The sequence below is a fragment of the Aquarana catesbeiana genome, linkage group LG03 (genome assembly GCF_042186555.1).
Source record: "Aquarana catesbeiana isolate 2022-GZ linkage group LG03, ASM4218655v1, whole genome shotgun sequence".
NCBI lineage: Eukaryota > Metazoa > Chordata > Amphibia > Anura > Ranidae > Aquarana > Aquarana catesbeiana.
Window position 1 is genome coordinate 701,282,442 of NC_133326.1, and position 19,590 is coordinate 701,302,031.

The window sequence follows — 19,590 nt, forward strand, 5'->3', positions numbered from 1 at the left end:
AAGTAAGGGGTGAAGCAGACTGGAGAGGAGGGTTGGAATATGGCAGGGAAGAGGTAACAGTAGCTGGGGATGTTCTTGTGGGATTGGCAGCCAAGAAGAGGCAGGTGGGTTAAAGGCAGGATAGGTGCAGGGAGTAGAAACTGGGTATTGGTATTTGGTGAGAAGCAGGGTATACTGAGCTGCGACTGAGGTTGCCATGGGTAAAGGGGAAAAAGGCATTTGGGTAGGCAGGTGTCTGATGGCAGAGGTGGTTTGTTGTGGGTTGGCTGGGGCTGATTGCAGCATATCAGACCATGCTAAGAGTAGTGGTTGCACAAACTGCAGTTTACATTCTGCCTGTGTGACAAGGGCCTGTACAGAGTCAATGCACTCTGTTATCACCTGTTGGGAACAGGCTGAGTAGTGTTCAAAAAAGTACGTGGGATCATCTTCCAAAAGCCATACCAGAGAAACAGCCGGATTCATACTGAAAGGGGGAGAAAAATCATCATGGCCCTTTGGAATACAGGGCAGGGCCAGCTCTGTACATATTTGTAACTAAAAGCTGTGCATCTCTAAACAGCATACAGCCATGATCAACCAAGGAGTGAGCCAAACAAATGATCTCTAGCAGCTGATCACTGCTCCACTCCTTCGGTATCTGGCAGAGATATTCACCACTCACTGACGCCAACAGAGCATAGTAAACAATTACATCAGAATTTATCTCACAAACGTAAACAGAACCGAGATGGTTCATCTGTGCAGCCACTTCTGGTCAGGGATGGCTTTGGTATACTGTCACATATCAGATAAGACCAGAACTGTGTGGACTGCAACAGAGGAAACCCAAAGGTGTATAAGTGAAATATAATGATTTATTAAGATAAGTGAATAAACACAACCACCTCCAATATAATACAATGTGCAACCAACCAACCACAAACAGAAACCCACCAATAATAATAGTAACAGATAAATATATACATATAAAGGGGAATACCGGAATAATAAACGGAGCCAGGCCAGGGTCGTCAACGGAAGGTCAGCAGCTGGGGATAGGGAACAAACAGGACAAGAAGAGGATGGATGGATCATGGGAGGGACGGGTACAGGTACAAGGCTCAGGGTTCAGGTACAGGGATCAGGTTCAGAGACGGGATCAGAATTCAAAGCTCACAGAATCAGGTCAGGGCACAAGGAATATACCAAGGCAAGGTGTGTGTGTGCTTGCTGGGTATTTATACATATCTCCTGCAATCAGGCTCAGGTGATGCGCCAGTACTGCGGCCCAAAGATCAAATAATACCACCAGCAGGTGAGAGCTCCCCTCTCTGTCTGGAACTGTCAGGAGAAACCCGCTGGTGTACTGCACGCCAAATGCCTGACAGAGAGATCAGCGGATGGAACCTTTCCTGACAGTGAGGAACACACTTCCAATAGGACTTTAATTTCCTTTTCTCTTTATTGCAGTTGCTGCAGATCCCAATCCTACGTCACCATACAGGTATCAGGTAGACAGATTGGCTTGTCATAGTTTTGGAAAGCAGGTTCCATTTCCTGCCTGTGCACTTCCTTTGTTGAGAAGGTAGAGGTAGAGCTGGCTTTTAAGATAGAGGAGGCATATTGTGAAATAAGGACCTTCTCTTCTGTCCATTTTACAATTTCAAATGAAATTTTCACTTCTAATAAACAGTTCTTAAATAAGGCACTTTTATAATTGATGACTTAAGCATACCCCTTTATGTTTGAAAATAAAGTGTCCTTGTTAGCCATAGAAATTAATCAACTGCCATATATTTGTTTCTTGCTAAGTGCATAGGTACATGATATCTCATTTCTGTACCATGTCTGCTTGGTGTTGCCTACTCCAAAAGAGGGCTAAGCATGCTCTTGAATGGAGGAAACAGGTTGGTGAACCAAGGCTGAAGCAGACTTTCTGGATGTAGACCACGGTCATTGGTTGCACAGGCTCAAGGTTCTTTGTAGTTGTCATTTTAAAAAAGGGTGTCTGTGCCTTATAAAGGAAACAGAGACACTTTGGTCTTTTAGCAGCTTGACAAGCAAGTTTGTTGGTGCACTTTGTACCAATATATACCTTTACTTTGTGACTATGGTCAGAAACTCTGGCTGGCTGGATATTATGGAACATTTGCCTTATTGAACTTGTTGTAATGGACATGTTTTCAAGTTTAACGCTGGGGCTACCTTATTCCTTCTATTTCTGTTTGCTCTCTTACAACATAATAAGTTGTGGATATATGTTTGACTTTGGGAAGATGCATAATAGTAGATAATAGGATTAAGACAACAGCTCATGCTACTCATACTGGCGGACAGAATGTAAGCGAAATTCAGAGAGTCATCATTGTACCTAAAAATCAGCAGGTAGGAAGTTAAAAAGAGGATATTGGTTGGGCCAAAGCAAAGGGCAAATACAAAAAGGACAACCGCTGTCAAGTAGATGGCTCGAGATCTCCGATGTCTGCATTCAACATGTGGTAGACAGAGACTGCATATGGTTCCAATGTAACATAAAGTTGTAACAATTAAAGGTATGACAAAGAAAACTATGAGATAAGGAATAAAATAGTAAAAAAAAAGGCCTTTTAAATCTTTTGAGTCCAGCACATCATAACAAGTTGTAATATTTAGTGCACTTAGCATATAGGTTTGCCTGGCAATGAGAAGAGGCACAATGCTGACCAATGAGATGATCCAGATAATACCACACACCAGCCAGGCTCGGTTCACTGTACGCCAGGCAAGAGACCGCACCGGGAACACTACTGCAATAAATCGGTCAATGCTGATACTTGTCATGAGCAGGATGGAGCAGTACATGTTGCAGAATAATACTGCCATGACAAAGCGACACATTCCTTCTCCAATGATCCAGTTGTTTCCAGAGAATCGGTAAACAATGCGAAAAGGCAAGATACAAACAAAGATGATATCTGTAGCAGCAAGGTTCAACATGTATACAATTGATGGCTTCTTCACCTTCATCTTAACGACAAAAATAAAGATTGCCACGATATTGAGAGGAAGAGCCAAAAGGACCACAACAGTATAAAATGATGGTACGAATCTGGTCAGCCACCAACTACTAGGGGAGATTATAAAGTCTTTTGAAGAAATGTTATATTCCACAGATGCATTATGGACATTTATGGTCCATACATGGTTCACACCTGGAAAGAGAAGAAAAAAAACCCATAAGGAATAACACACAAAAAAAAAATCCTGGCACTCTAATATGCAACAAAAGATACTGTATATTGCATGAAAGTTTTGGAGTTGTGAAAAATAAGAATTGGAAACAGGTGGTCTTCAACCACCTAGAACACAAGAATGACAAATGTTTAATGCCCATTGGCAGGGGTAACCAAAGGAATCCTCATACATAGGGTTGAGCTTTGGGTCAAGGCTGGGGTTCTACCAACCCATTCACAGTTCGAATGTAGCCATTTGCCATCATAGCAACCAAGTACCAATAATACACTTTCTGGATTCTGAACGTACAGTAGGTCCAAAGGCTTAGAATGCCCAATGATGGGGCATTTTTTTTTATGTGCACGAACCTTACTATAAAAAGGCAATATTACTAGCATCATATTGACTATGTGAGGGAAAGCATAGAGAGTGGTTGCTGATAAAGTGCATAGGTACAGATTAGTAGGGATGGGCAAACGGTTCGGCTCGAGCATGAGTTTGGGCCGAACATTTGTCTGTTCGGCTTTTCGCCAAACACTCAAATTTGTGTGGGCATTGCACAGTGCATTCTGCGCCTTGATTGGGCAAAGCTTTGCCCAATCAGGGCGCAGTGTAAGCTGGTTATTAAGGAGCGGGGCTGTGAAGCTGGCTGCTGCCTCCTTAACAACCGATGAGTCACAAGGGGGCCCCCAAATCCCACCCCCCCATGTGAATGGGTATCGAGTACATCGTACCCCTACCCATTCACCAAAAATGTGTACAAATGTAATAACCATAAGAAACAGTTTTTGACAAGTCCTTTATTAAAAAATAAAAAAATAGTGTCTCTCGATGTACATCCATTGTCAATCACGTCACCCTCCAGACCCAAACAATAAAAAATTAAAAACGTTCTCGCCTCTTGGGAGGCCTCCCGCCGTATGCTCGCTCTGTGGTTTGACAGTTCTTATATGGGCAAGGGGCGGGGCCACCCGGTGGCAACACCCCCTTTTGACATCACGTGACGTCATGTAATGTCCGAAGGGGGCAGTGCCACCTGGTGACGTAGCCAGGTGACCCTGTCCCTTGCCTATATAAGAACTGTCAAAGCGCATGGTGAATGGGTAGGGGTATAATGTACCCGATACCCATTCACATGGGGGGGCGGGATCTGGGGGCCCCCTTGGTAAAGGGGGCTTCCAAATTCTGATAAGCCCCCTCCAGCAGACCCAGACAATCACAGCCCAGGGTTGTCAGGAAAAGGCCCTTGTTCCCATCAACATGGGGACATGGTGCTTTAGGATGGGAGGGCAGAGCCAAGCACCCACCCCCCATGTTGAGGGCATGTGGCCTGGTATGGATTTTTTTGGGGGGGGGGCACGCTGTTTTTTTCCAGCACTTTTTTTTAATTCAGCTGTCAGCGGGGATACCCATTGATAGCCGATGACTCATCCGTTGTTAAGGACGTGGCGGCCAGCTCCTTAACAACCAGCTTACACTGCGCCCTGATTGGGCAAAGCTTTGCCCAATCGTGGCGCAGAATGTAATGTGCAGCACCACAGGGTGTTTATCAGGGGGAAAAACACCCGGTGAACACCCTGAAAATTTGGGTGTTTGACGAACGGCTTAACAGGCAAATGTTCGGCCCAAATTAATGCGCGGTGTAGGGCCTGTGTCTTACTGTAAATGTAGACCCCTACTGAATGCCCTTTGGGTAGCAAAATGCTATATATCTTAAGCCTCGTACACACAATTAGAATATCGGACAGATGATCGTCCATTTTTTTTGCATGCTAGTCTCATATCGAAAAGGAAGAGGTTACCAAATTTGCGAAAATTCTGCGACAGAATACAACTTCGGAAGTGATGTAATGTGTTATTGTATTATAATGTATTCTTTCGTTTCCGAGCATGCGTGGTCTTGCTCTTCCAACTTTTTTCGGATGAATATTGTACTGATTAAATGAAAATCGTACGATCTGGTATCGTAGGAGAACGTTTTTTGTGTTTGTCCCTTCGGATAATATCGGACGAAGTGTCGTGATTGGCTCTCGAAGCTGTGTACTAATGATTAGATTTTCGTACGATCGCTTCAAAAGAGGTATTTTTCATTCGATTTTCTGATTGTGTGTACTAAGGTTTAAGGAATTTGGGAGTGGGGGAACAGAAGGATTTTTACATCTTAATGTTGCTGACTGTTGATGTTTATCCTGCTGGTACTTTACAGCCTCTCCACATGCACTATTTACTGCCATTACAGTCTGAACGTTTGGTTTTTAAAGGGCATATTTCCTAATTGTTGCTGACTGCAATTTTTTAACGTGTCCTTCTCAAGGGCCTTTTTTTGAAAAAAAGAAAAAACAACAAAACAGTGTAATATTTCTGCACAAAACCTTAAATTTTACTTTGGAAAGGCATAGTTTCACAAATTATGCATGAATTGTTTGGATTGCAGTAATGGTGTACATTTTTCTATGTGCCTTGCCTGTGTGCACTGATATGAACACCATAAAATTCTTTTGTTGACCAATACAGTGCCTTGAAAAAGTATTCATACCCCTTGACATTTTCCAGATTTTGTCATGTTAAAACCAAAAAGGTAAATGTATTTTATTGGGATTTTATGTGATGGACCAACACAAAAGGGCACATAATTGTGAAGTGGAAGGAAATGATAAATGTTTAAAAAAAAACAAAAAAAAACAAATATGTGCAAAGTGCGGCGTGCATTTGTATGGCGCCCCCCTGAGTCAATACTTTGTATAACCACCTTTTGCTGCAATTACAGCTGCAAGTCTTTTTGGGGATGTCTCTACCAGCTTTGCACATCTAGAGAGCATAAATTTTGCCCATTCTGCCATTCTGCAAAATAGCTCAAGCTCTGTCAGATTGGATGGAGAGCGTCTGTGAACAGCAATTTTCCAGTCTTGCCACAGATTCTCAATTGCATTTAGGTCTGGACTTTGACTGGGCCATTCTAACACATGAATATGCTTTTGATCTAAACCATTCCATTGTAGCTCTGGCTGTATGTTTAGAGTTGTTGTCCTGTTGGAAGGTGAACCTCCGCCCCAGTCTCAAGTCTTTTGCAGTCTCTAACAGGTTTTCTTCTAAGATTGCCCTGTATTTGGCTCCATGCATCTTACCACCAAGTCTGACCAGCTTCCCTGTCCCTGCCAAAGAAAAGCATCCCCTCAACATGATGCCGCCACCACCATGTTTCACGGTGGGGATGGTGTGTTCAGAGTGTTGTGCAGTGTTAGTTTTCCACCACACATAGAGTTTTGCTTTTAGGCTAAAAAGTTCAATTTTGGTATTGTCTGACCAGAGCACCTTCTTTAACATGTTTGCTGTGTCCCCCACATGGCTTCTCACAAACTGCAAACGGGACTTATTATGACTTTCTTTCACCAATGTCTTTCTTCTTGCCACTCTTCCATAAAGACCAGATTTGTGGAGTAAATGACTAATAGTTGTCCTGTGGACAGATTCTCCCACCTGAGCTGTGGATCTCTGCAGCTCCCCCAGAGTTACCATGGGCCTCTTGGCTGCTTCTATGATTAATGCTCTCCTTGCCCAGCCTGTCAGTTTAGGTGGACGGCCATGTCTTAGTAGGTTTGTGCAATACTGTTTCCATTTTCAGATGATGGATTAAACAGTGCTCCGGGAGATGTTCAGCTTGGGATATTTTTTTTTATAACCTAACCCTGGTTTAAACTTCTCCACAACTTTATCCCTGACCTGTGTGGTGTGTTCCTTGGCCTTCATGATGCTGTCTTTTCTCTAAGATTCTCTAACAATCCTCTGAGGGCTTCACAGAACAGTATTTATACTGAGATTAAACTTTATTTACTAATCAGGTGACTTCTGAAGGCAATTGGTTCCACTAGATTTTAGTTATCTTATTTTAGGGCTATCAGGGTAAAGGGGGCTGAATAAAAATGCATGCCACACTTTTCAGGTATTTATTTGTAAAAAAAAATTGAAAACCATTTATCATTTTCTTTCCACTTCACTATAATGTGTTATGTTTGTGTTGGTCTATCACATAAAATACATTTACAATTTTGGTTGTAACATGACAAAATGTGGAAAATTTCAAGGGGTATGAATACTTTTTCAAAGCACTGTATCTGACAGCTGATTGATAGCTAGATCTTCAATTGCCTACACCTTAGCTAGATTTTTTTCTATTACATTGGGTCTTTCCCTTTAATTTTCTAGACGATAACTTTAACATCTTCAGTACTGGGTTCTTTCACCTCCTTCCTGCCAAGGCCAAAACCTAATACTATCTAGGAAGTTTGGCATCTTCATGATTCGGCACTTCTTTAGATTTTGAATTTTATATTTAGTTGGGCTACTGCTAGGTCCCGACTATGCTGGACTAGGGCTCTGTAACTCTTTATTTATCTTGTTTTTGTCTTTTCCTTTCTGAATTTCTCTCTGTTATACCTTTTTTTTTGTTTTTTTTCCCTCTCATTTCACCAGTGGCGGAACTACCAGGGTCGCAGCAGTCGCCCCTGTGACTGGGCCCTGCCATTCCACCACTGTGGGGGGGCCCCAGGATGGTCAAATAGTGCTCTGGTTTTGACAGACTTGGGGATGGGACAGCTGCGTGGTGACGTTTCATGGAGGAGGATGATAGGTCAGCACACACTAATCCTGCAGCCGCACTCTGGCTGGCCTGGACGGGACAAGTCCCCCTCAGCTCTCCATCAGCTGAAGCCCGCCCCCCTGCCAAGCTAATGTCTCCACTGCCGGCGCCATTTTGTTTACGTTTGCCCATATACACAGAGTGGAGTTGGTCTTCAACAAAATGTCACCCAAATCCACAACTATGGGACAAATGTTATTTGTGAATGAGACACTGAACGGGCAGGTGATATGAAGAGGGGGAGTGGGAGAGTGGGGAGGAGAAGAGAAGAGGATCAAAGATCAAAGCCGAGGTCTGCCTGAGCCTGTCCTGCATATGGGGTGGGTCACTGTGGTCACCAGAGCCTCCCCTTTACATCAAAGTCTGAAGGATTTCCTCCCAGTGTAAGGGGAGAACTCTGAGGACCCTGATGTAAAGAGGAACTCTTATGTAAAGGGGAACTCTGATGTAAAGGAGACCATGGTCACCAGAGCCCCCCTTACATCAGAGTCTACAGCATTCCCCTTTACATCATGGTCTGCCACATTTCCCTTTACACCAGATTTCCATTTACATCAGGATCCACAGAGCTCTCCTCTTCATTGGGATACACTTTTAAGGAGGAACCCTGTGGGCTGTGATGGAAGGGAAAACTTTGTGGACTGTGATGTAAAGGGAAATTATGGAATCTGATGTAAAAGGGAACTCTGTATGGAAAAAAGTTTTAAAAAAGATTTAAAGGTTTTCAAAGCAGTGATTTTAATGATGCTTAACCACTTAAGGGCCGGAAGAATTTGCCCCCTTCCTGACCAGGTCATTTTTTGCGATACGGCACTGCGTCTCTTTAACTGACAATTGCGTGGTCGTGCGACGTTGTACCCAAACAAAACTGATGTCCTTTTTTTTCCCCACAAACAGAGCTTTCTTTTGGTGGTATTTGATCACCTCTGCAGTTTTTATTTTTTGCGCTATAAACAAAAAAAGACTGGCAATTTTGAAAAAAAAAAACATTCTGCTATAATACATTTAAAAAAAATATTTATAAAAAAAATATGTATTCATCAGTTTAGGCCAATGTATATTCTTCTACATATTTTTGGTAAAAAAAAAACGCAATAGGCGTATATTGAATGGTCTACAAACTATGGGATAGATTTAGGGAGTTTTATTTTTTTTAATTGTTTTTACTGGTAATGGCGGTGATCTGCGATTTTACGCAGGACTGCAACATGGCGGCGGACAAATCTGACCCCAAATGTCACTTTTTAGGGACCAGTGACTTTATTACATTGATCAGTGCAATAGAAATGTACTGATCAATGTAAAAATGACACTGGCAGGGAAGGGGTTAACACTAAGGGTGATCAAGGGGTAAACTATGTTCTCTGGGTGTGTTCTAACTGTAGGGGGGATGGGCTGCCAAGGACATGACAGAGATCACTGTTCCCGATCACTGGGAACAGTAGATCTCTGACATATCCCCTGTCAGAACGGGGATCCGCCTTGTTTACAAAGGCAGATCCCCATTCTGCCTCTGTACTAGGCAATCGTGGATCGGCTGCCAAGGACATGACAGAGATCACTGTTCCCGATCACTGGGAACAGTAGATCTCTGACATATCCCCTGTCAGAACGGGGATCCGCCTTGTTTACAAAGGCAGATCCCCATTCTGCCTCTGTACTAGGCAATCGTGGATCGCCAGCAGACATCTAGTCCCCCCGACCTGCGGGCACGCTCCCACAGCGTGCACCGCATGCAACTGTACCTGCACAAGCCGCCACATAGCTACGGCGATTCACGCAGGAGAGCCAACCTGTTACCGTAAAACGGCGGTGGCTGGTCGGCAACTAGTTAACGTGAAACAATAAAAATAAACAATTCCTTTAAATATAGTGCCTGGGGGTCCCCTTAGTCTGCCTGTAAAGTGGCACATCTGTACCATGCTGTCCATGCCCACCGTTCCATCTTGTCTTGTTTGCACTGCTGGGCCCTTTGAATCCCACATCCACAGTTCCCGGGTCAGACATTTCCAGGCGACTACCATTAGGTCATGAGCATGTGATGTCTTGCAAATTTGTAAGTATGGGTCCCCTTTTGGTTGACATCAAATCTTTACAGTAACAGATTACATTATATTATTTGTCATATCTTTCTAAACTATTTCTACTTTATAGACAATTGTGTGTGCATCAACCCCTGAGGAAGTGACGCTATGTCATGAAACACGTTGGGTTACATAGATGCAAGTTCACACCTATTATGGATTGATCTTTGAAACACTGCACCTGGCTACAGAATGAATATGTATATATTGACCTATCTGCTAGACAATATCGCAATTACGTCACTGTTGATCTGTTGGAAATTGTATTTACCAATAAATCTTTACTTTATTAATTTTATTATTGAGTGTGTTGCGCCACATCTAAAGTCCCACGGGCAATTGATGTTTCTTTGTATATTGTATGGGGATGGAGGCGTTTTCCGGGGCACATCCAACCATATTTTGTTAACCACTTGCCGACCGCCGCACACACATATACGTCGGCAGAATGGCACAGGCAGGCAAATGGGCGTACCTGTACGTACCTTCAAATTTGCGGAGAGTGCGCCCGCTGGTCTTGCGAACCTGATGTTCACCGGCGGCCCGTGATTGTGGTGAGGAGAGACAGAACGGGGAGATGCCTATTTCCCTGTTCTGCCTAGCAAAATGACAGGGATATACTGCTCCCTGTCATTGGGAGCAGTGATCTCTGTCAGGTTGTAGTGAGCCCATCCCCCCTACAGTTAGAATCACTCCATAGGACACACTTAACTCCTTGATCGCCCCCTAGTGTTTAACCCCTTCCCTGCCAGTATCATTTATACAGTAATCAGTGGCTATTTGTAGCTCTGATCGCTTTATAAATGACAACGGTCCCAAAATAGTGTCAAAAGTGTCCGATGTGTCGTTCATAATGTCGCAGTCCTGCTAAAAATCGCAGCTCGCTGCTATTACTAGTAAAAAAAAAATAAAAAAATAAAAATGCCATAAATCTATCCCCTATTTTGTAGACGCTATAACTTTTGCGCAAACCAATCAATATACACTTATTGGGATTTTTTTTACCAAAAATATGTAGAAGAATACATATCAGCCTAAACAGTGGAAGAAATTTGTTTTTTCATATTTTTTTGAGGGATATTTATTATAGCAAAAAGTAAAAAAATATTGCTTTTTTTTCAAAATTGTCGCTGCTTTTTTGTTTATAGCGCAAAAAAATAAAAACCACAAAGGTGATCAAATTCCACCAAAAGAAAGCTCTATTTGAGGGAAAAAAGGACGTCAATTTTGTTTGGGTACAGCATTGCATGACCGCGCAATTGTCAGCTAAAGCGACGCAGTACAGAATCGCAAAAAATGCTCTGGTTGGAAAGGGGGTAAATCCTTCCGGGGGGGAAAGCGGTTAATGGTAAACTTTCATCTTCAAATAAAAATAAAAATAAATTACAACATAATCTAGTCCAGTCCCATCTGTGTAGATCTTGTGTACATGCGTATAACAAATCCTCAGGGCAAGTCAGAAAAAATTCAGAAGCTTCCCATGACACTCGTTCCGTGGAAAAAAAAAATCACACCTCATAGCTGCAGCAATGAGCTTGTTTTAACCACTTAAAATTCAGGCCTAAGGATGTGAAGTGATTGTTTCTTATATTATTTCTTATTTCTGAACCTAGAGAAAAATAGAAAAACAAAGCACAAAATATATGGCTGCTACATATTAATTACAGTTTATTAAAAAGTAACACAGGCATAAGACTCAATTCACAAAGCTTTACCATCAGCTTAAAGCTTAATCTGATTGTATAATCTCCTTTAGATCTCCTTTAGTACAAGAGCCTGCCAGGTTAGATACAAATTGATTGGATACAAGTGATAGATAAGTTAAATCTTCATATTAAATATTTTCATATTCATATTCATATTTATATATATATATATATATATATATATATATATATATATATATATATATTATATTCATATTTAGTTAAATCTAAAGTTGATTGTACAAAGATTACATGGTCAGGTTGTAACGTGTATGGTGACCCTAATGCCGTGTACACACGAGCGGAATGTCCAACAGAAAAAGTCCGACGGGAGCTTTTCATCGTATATTCCAATCGTGTGTATGCCCCATCGGACTTTTTACGTTGAAAATTCTGACTAACCTAGAAAGAGAACATGTTCTAAATTTTTAAGACGGAACCAATTCCTATCGGGAAAACCGCTCGTCTGTATGCTGTTCCGACGTACCCAAAACGATGCATGCTCTGAAGCAAGTACGAGACGGAAGCTATTGGCTACTGGCTATTGAACTTCCGTTTTCTTCACAGTTAAAATCTCAGTTTATTTATAAAAAGAACAAACATGGTATAAAACAGAAAAAGCAAATGGTAGTTGTTACAATACATAAAATGTTAGAAGCGGTTACAGAAACCTAGACATTAAATATAATCACAATTGCGGTAGGATTTCAGATCTTAAGCAACAATCTTCAGTTTCAAGGAATCAGAGCGGTATTTCGACAAAACACTCCAGACACAATAAGGGGGATAAAGAGGGAGGGGGGGGGGGAGGGGGGAAGGGAAAGCGGAGGGCAGCCCAGGCAAAAGGAAGGGAAGAACCCCTCCGTGTTGTTTTAGTAATACATCTAAAGCCTTCAAGCCGTCCAGGGTAACCATATATCTTCAAACTTTTTGGAACACTTTCTATTCAGATAAGTCATTTTATACAGTGGAAGAGCCTTATTAGTAGTGTCTTCCCAAAGAGTCAGAGTGGGGGAAGTAGAGTTCCATCTAAGAAGAATAGTTTTTTTTGCATAATACAATAAGAATGCAATCAGGAGTTTAGTATATCGTGGCATTTGGTTGTCATCCTGTATGCCAAGCAGTGCTAGCTCCGGAGACTGGATCAATGACATACCGAGGCGCTCATTAATAGCTTCAAACACCACAGCCCAAAATTGGGCCACTCCAGGGCAGCTCCAGAACATATGATAATATGTCCCGACCTCCTGTCTACATCTACCACACAGGGGGTCCCTCAGGGGGTATAGTCTGTGCAGCCGCTGTGGGGTGTAGTACACCCTATGAAGAAACTTGGCCTGTATCACCTTATCCCTAGAGGAGATAACCAACCCAAAGCGGTCCTCAAAACAGTCATTCCAATCTTCCCTCTAGTGTGGGGATGTCAGTCCTCCAAGCCTCCCACAGCCTCTCCAGCCCGGGAGAGTCCAGACTGAGGAGCGACAAATATAGGGAGGAGAGAGGCTTGGAAAGCAATTCTTGGGCCAAAAGCTCCTCTATGGGATCCATGGAAAGGATAATAACTTGGGAACTGTGCTCTTGTTGCGTGTCTCAACTGCTGATAATGAAAATACATCCAGCCCAGCAAATTAAATTTGGTGGATAGGTCTTTGTAGGTCATTAGCGTACCTGCTGGCATGATATCTCGAAGTGACTTCACCCCATATCTCGCTCAGACCTGAGGGTCTGGGATTGTACGGAAGTGTGGAAGACTAGGATTACCCCATAGAGGTTGAAAGGGTGACCACTGGTTTGGCTTATGAAACCTCTTCCTGGCAGCCACCCACACCCTGAGCGTCATCCTAGTCTGAAGCGGGAGATCAGTGTAAGCCCCAGGACCCCTATACACTAGGTTCCCAAGGTCACCGAGGGATCCCAAAAGAGCTGCCTCGAGGCACACAGCAGCATTGGCCCTGGAGCGGACAAACCACCAGCGGACCGAAACCAGCATGGCCACCCAATAGTATACCTTAAAATTGGGCAACGCCAATCCCCCGCACCTCACAGGAAGACATAGGGTGAATCGTGACAATCGGGGGATGGAGCCTCCCCAAATAAAGGTCCCAATACAGCTATTAAGTTCTTTAAAGAATATGCTGGGAATCCACACTGGAGAATTTCTAAATATATAGTTAAACTTGGGGAGAAAGACCATCTTGATTAAGTGGATACGCCCTAACAAATTAAGTGGAAGATTCCCCCAAGAGGCACATCTAGCTTTCAACTGTAGTAACACGGGTCGCAAATTGAGTTCATAAAAATCCGACGTATCTCTGCCCACCTGTATTCCCAGGCATTTAAAACTAGTAACCCACTGTAGTTGGGTGATGGCCGCATTGGCCCACGACCCGGGGTCTAGTGGAAAAAATACAGACTTAGCTCAATTTATTCGAACCCCCGAGAAGCGGCCAAACTCATCAAAGAGCTTCAGAGCAGCCGGCAGAGAGGAGTCTGCATCGTGTAAGTACAACAGGGCATCATCAGCGTATAATGACACCTTCTCCTCCAAGGGGCCAATCTGCAGACCCTCCACCCCCCGAGATGCCCTTAGCAGGATGGCCAGGGGTTCCAGCACCAAAGCAAAAAGGGAGGGTGAGAGGGGGCAGCCTTGGTGCGAACAACGCTGCAGCGGAAACCGCTCTGAAATCGCACCATTGGTCCGTATACAAGCTGAGGGCTTTTGATAGAGTAACTGCAGCCAGAGCAAAAATTATGGGCCAAACCCATATCTACCCAGCACCTCCAAAAGGTAGCCCCACTCAACCGAGTCAAATGCCTTCTCTGCATCTAGAGAGACAATGACTCTGGTACCAGCATTATCATGGGGAATAGACAGGTTGAGGTGAAGCCTTCTCAAATTGATATCAGTGCCCTTGCTGGGCATGAACACCGTCTGATCTACATGAATGAGCTCATCCAGGACCTGTGCCAGACGATTGGCGAAAATCTTGGCCTACAGTTTTGCGTCAACATTAATTAAAGAAATGGGCTGATATGATGCACAGTCCTCAGGGTCCCTACTCGGCTTGGGCACCAACACAATTACAGCCTCGGACATGGAATCTGGCAATTACCCTATCTTGGTGAACTGAGCAAACAACATGGTAAGCCTAGGAGCCAGAAGCTCTTGATAAGTCGAATAGAATTTGATCGGTATGCCATCTGTACCGGAGGTTTTACCAGGTTGCATCTGGGCCATAGCTAACTGGACCTCCTCAAGGGTAATATCTTTTTCTAGATTCTCACAGGCACCCTGGGGCAGGGTAGCAAAGTCCACCCCATCCAAGTACGCCCGGAGGTCTGATAGTTCATAATCCACCCTAGTGGAATAGAGGGAACTATAATAGTGCACAAATCTAGCAAGGATTTCATCCGAGTTCGTAAGGGGTACACCTCCCTTTTCCCGGACACACCCAATATGTGTACTGGCAAACTGCCCCCGAGACAACCATGACAACAATTTGCCATTTTTATCTCCATATTCGAAAACTCGTTGGGCCGTACTGAGCATAGATTTCTTAGTCATTTCTATCCTATATAGTTCAACCGCCCTAAGCGCATGCTGCCAGGCCCCATAGTTGAGGGGAGTAGGAGCATCAGCATATCGAGCCTCCTTATCCCCAAGCACATCCTCCAACTCCCCCAGTGACCGTACAAACTGCTTCCGGCTGTTAGCAATGCGGGAAATATATTCCCCCCTCAGCCATCCCTTAAAGGCGTCCCAAACCATCAAGGGCTCTGTAAGGTCGGTGTTTTCAATCCAAAAATGACACAATGCCTCCGGCATATCTTCCTGAACCCTAGGGTCCACTATCCAGTGCCCCGACAGTCTCCACAGCAGTGGGCCCCAACAGTGCAGTAATCATGAGAGGGGCATGATCGGAGATGCCTCTAGGGATGATCTGCACCTTCGACACCCGCTGCAGCACCGCCCGAGTAACAAACCCCAGGTCAATGCGGGAGAGGGTTCGATAAGTGGATGAATGGCAAGTATATCTTCTCTCAGATGGATTATAATGCCGCCAGTCATCAATTAGTTCAAATGTATCAGCCCACTGCATGAGATCAGGTGTCCTTCGGGTTGACTGGTGGAGTCTGTCTAGGGCCGGACACGGAGCCAAATTAAAATCCCCCAATATTATGACATGAGACGTTCCATATTGTATGACTAATCTCATAATATCATACAAGAGGGGAGTATCCGCAGGAGGTGGGAGATAAAGTCCCACAATCACACACTCGATATTAGCAATTGTAGCGTGCATAATAATACATCTTCCGCCTGGGTCAGTTTTAATATTATGGGGCTGAAAGGGGAGAGATCTGTGAACCAATATCACTCCCCCGGGAATAACTAGAATATGTAGCGTGGTAGTGTGAACTCACCCATGCTCTCCTGAGTCCAAGAACCCATGAGCCCACAAGGTGAGTCTCCTGTAATATGCAAATTTGGGAAGCATACTTTTTTAAATAATTAAATACCAGGGAACGTTTAACTGCTGAATTTAATCCCCGGACATTCCAGGAGAGTACTGAAAAACTAGCCATAATATATATAAGTAGGGTAGGTGTCCTAGGAACCAACACACCGATACCCCCTCCCTGGGAGCAAGGTATCTACCCGAGCGGAAGACCAATCACCACTGCTAACAGCAACGTAAATACCTGAAATTCCCATGATGCATTGTCTTTTACCATATCTGAGTACATTGAACAGTATTACAGAAAAAAGAACCGTGAAAAACAAAAGAAAAAACCAAAACAAAATCAACAAGGGCCAGCAACGGCTGCCCACCCCTCCCCCCACCCCGCAGACCCCCAAACTTGGATCATGCATAGTTCCCCAAACCCCCATTTCTTAGAGTAACCTACTCAGGGAGGTGTGCCTTAGTCAACAAGGGAGAGCCAGCCACCCCTCTACATCAATTGCACAGAGGGGGGACCACAAACCAAGCTAACAAGGACACCTAGCTTCCCATTGGAGATGCTAGGGAACTAGTTAATAACCAGTCATATAGTAACACATTAGTTCAAATCACCTGGACTAGCCAGGGGCACAAAACTTAAAAGGGTAGATATGTAGAAACCTGGAACTGTGCAGGATAGTAGTCATAGTAGGGCTTGTCTTCCAGTCACTTATGGGAACAGTTACCAACCACTGCGGTGTGTCAGAGCGTTTGCAGCAGGTAAACCTGTAGACCCTGGTAACCCGGGGCTCCCTCATGCATCGGGGAGGCGATACCAAAAGGTCTGGGGTCCTCATGGAAAACAGTGCATAGAAAACAGCACAACTTCAGCTCCCCAGAACTAAAGACACAGGGCAATTAGGTGTCGCCAGCAAAGAGACATTAAAAGATCAGGATCCACTCATTTCAGGGAAGGCAGCGACTCCAACCATGCGGTAGCCTCCCTGGGATTGGTAAAAAAATCGCACTCTCCCCATCAACCACTCTCAGCTTTGCCTGGAAAAGGATGCTGTATTAATTCCTTTCGCCCTCATGGCCGCCTTGACCGCTTTGAAGGATCTTCTCTGTTTCTGGGTCTCCACCGTATAGTCAGGGAACAGGAACATTCTTGAATTTTGATAGGAGATCTCCTTCATCACCCGTGCAGCCTGCAGAAGCTCATCCCGGTCCCTGAAGTTTAATAGTCGCAGGATCAATGTGCGGGGGAGGAACCAGCCGGTCCCCGCTGCGGCGGGACTCTGTGCGCTGTCTCAACAGTGAATTACGGGGACAACTGGGCTCCGGGAAGCAGGGATCGCAGGAGATCCTCCACAAAAGTAGCTGGATTCTGTCCCTCTGCTCCCTCCGCAAACCCCACTATCCGCAGATTGTTTCGCCTGCTGCGATTTTCGGCATCATCGGCGTGATATTCAAGGACCTTAACTTTATTTTGCAGGGTCCGAATCGCCACCGAGTGCTCCTCCGTAACGTCTTCCACCCGACCTACCTTCTGTTCAGCAGCCCCCAACCGGGCACGTTTCTTATCTAAGTCCTGCCTGATCAATCCGACATCCATCTGGACAGCCTCTATTTTCCCAGACAGGGCAGCCTGGCATGCTGATATTGCCGCCATCACCTCAGGGATGCCAGGGAGGGATGGAGAGGCAGTCTACTCATGTGCCGTCTGAGTAGCCATATTGGAATGGCCACGTGGGGTTCCCGCTCTGTGCACTACGGGATCGTCAGGCACTGGAATGGCCGCTCTTCGGTCCGGCGGAGGATCGGGACGGCATAGAGGGTCAAATCACCCAGCTTAGGGCCAGTTAGTCCAGGTAGGAGAAGGTATTCGGATAAATCTCTAACAGAGCTCCGGGAAGCACGTCTGCTCACGCCGACATCTTGGACACGGCGAACTTCCATTTTCTAGTCCCGTTGTACGTGTTGTACGTCACCGCTTTCTCGACGGTCGGAATTTGGTGTGACCGTGTGTATGCAAGACAGCATGAGCGGAATTCCATCAGAACTTCGTCGGAAAAACCTTTGGAGTTTATTCCGACGGGAAAAACCAGTCGTGTGTACAGGGCATTATGCTTTCTATGTGCTTTAGAGTTTACTGTGGTGGAGGATGTTGACAAGCAGCTGGGAGGCAGTATATTCCTATCTGAACACTTGTTTGAAAGCCCCTTGCACTGCAAGTTTAGTGTAAAAAAGTGATAAGTCCAAGTGGTCCATTGAGCCTGCCCATTTTTTTAGTATAGATCTAGGGTTGTCCCATGCATGTTTGAAACCATTTACTGTTGACTGACTCACTACCTCTGCTGGAAGTTTATTCCATGCATCAACTACCCTTTCAGTAAAATAATACTTTCTAATAATAGTTTTGAACTTTCCTCCAGTTAGTTTGAGGTCATGTCCCCGTGTTCTTGATCTTGGCTTCATATTGAAAATACTGCCGTCTTGAACCTTATTCACCCCCTTGATGCGTTTGAAAGTTTCAGTCATGTCTCTCCTTTCCCTTCTTTCCTACAGACTGTACATATTAGGTTCCTGAAGTTGCACCTGATATGTTTTATCCCCCAGACCTTTCACCATCATTGTTAGCTGTCTTTGGCCTTGTTCTATCTTATCAATATCCTTTTTGCAGGTGAGGTCTCCAGAACTGGACACATTATTCTAAATTAGGTACCACTAAAGATATATATTGGGAAATCAGGACCTCCTTCTCCCTGCTGGTAATCCCTCTAGTGATATAAAGGTCTATATAGAGGAATCAGCACCTCCTTCCTCCTGCTGGTGATCCCTCTAGTGATATAAAGAAACAAGATATTTGGGGGGCACACCCTCTCATTAAAGCTGGTGCAGCCATAAGACCATACAGTAGAAGAAAATTTTACAGCGCACACATGGAAAAAAACATTCACCTGCAGCAAGGCTAGTTTAAAAACACCTAAACATTTTCAAAAATACATTAAAAAAAATATGGAGATTTGGTCACACCATATTGCTATATGGTGCTAAGCCCACTTACTGCGACAAAGTACCCCATTATTAGTGGGTCCTGCACTATCCATAGATTTGAGAGATCCTGCTTCTCTGAACCATGAGAGCTACACTCTTCTAAATGGGAGAAGAGTATATACAAGTCCCATCATACCTCTGGGTGTCATTCTTGTGGCTGTCAGAGTCTTGCTATGTCTCATAGGACTTGTAGTTCTGCAACAGCTGGAGGTCCGCTAATTGCATATCCCTGATCTATATAGAGGAATCAGGACCTCCTTCCTCCTGCTGGTGACCCCTCTAGTCTAATTATATTCCCTTTCTCCACTGCCTGGTCACACTGTTTGCTCATTTTGCAATCATCTGAAATAAGTACCCCTAAATCTTTTTCCTCTTTAGTGCTGGCCAACACTGTAGTCTACCAAATTCAGAGCAATAAAACAGGAACTGGACATTTCTTGGGATTTTTACACATTGCTTGGTACTCC

The 19,590-nt window shown here is 44.2% G+C and overlaps 1 protein-coding gene across 1 annotated transcript; it reads right to left on the minus strand.

The window, feature by feature from the left end:
* Positions 1-1,778: 1,778 nt before the first annotated feature.
* On the minus strand, positions 1,779-17,738 carry LOC141134338 (proteinase-activated receptor 1-like). The gene is made up of 4 exons (XM_073623911.1): positions 17,392-17,738; positions 17,123-17,296; positions 14,841-14,980; positions 1,779-3,173 (listed from the first exon to the last, which is right to left on the minus strand). The coding sequence occupies exons 1-4, from the start codon at positions 17,736-17,738 to the stop codon at positions 2,137-2,139; spliced, it is 1,698 nt and encodes a 565-aa protein (XP_073480012.1). The 3' UTR covers positions 1,779-2,136.
* Between the last annotated feature and the right edge of the window lie 1,852 nt (positions 17,739-19,590).

Excerpts from the sequence above, each read along its gene's own strand:
- LOC141134338 (XM_073623911.1), bottom strand. The coding sequence starts at position 17,738 with ATGGCGGCAATATCAGCATGCCAGGCTGCCCTGTCTGGGAAAATAGAG. Across the intron at positions 14,981-17,122 it reads AATACAGCATCCTTTTCCAG|GGTGGATTATGAACTATCAG; the intron begins GCAAAGCTGAGA and ends CTATTCCACTAG. Across the intron at positions 3,174-14,840 it reads TATGGCCCAGATGCAACCTG|GTGTGAACCATGTATGGACC; the intron begins GTAAAACCTCCG and ends TTCTCTTTCCAG.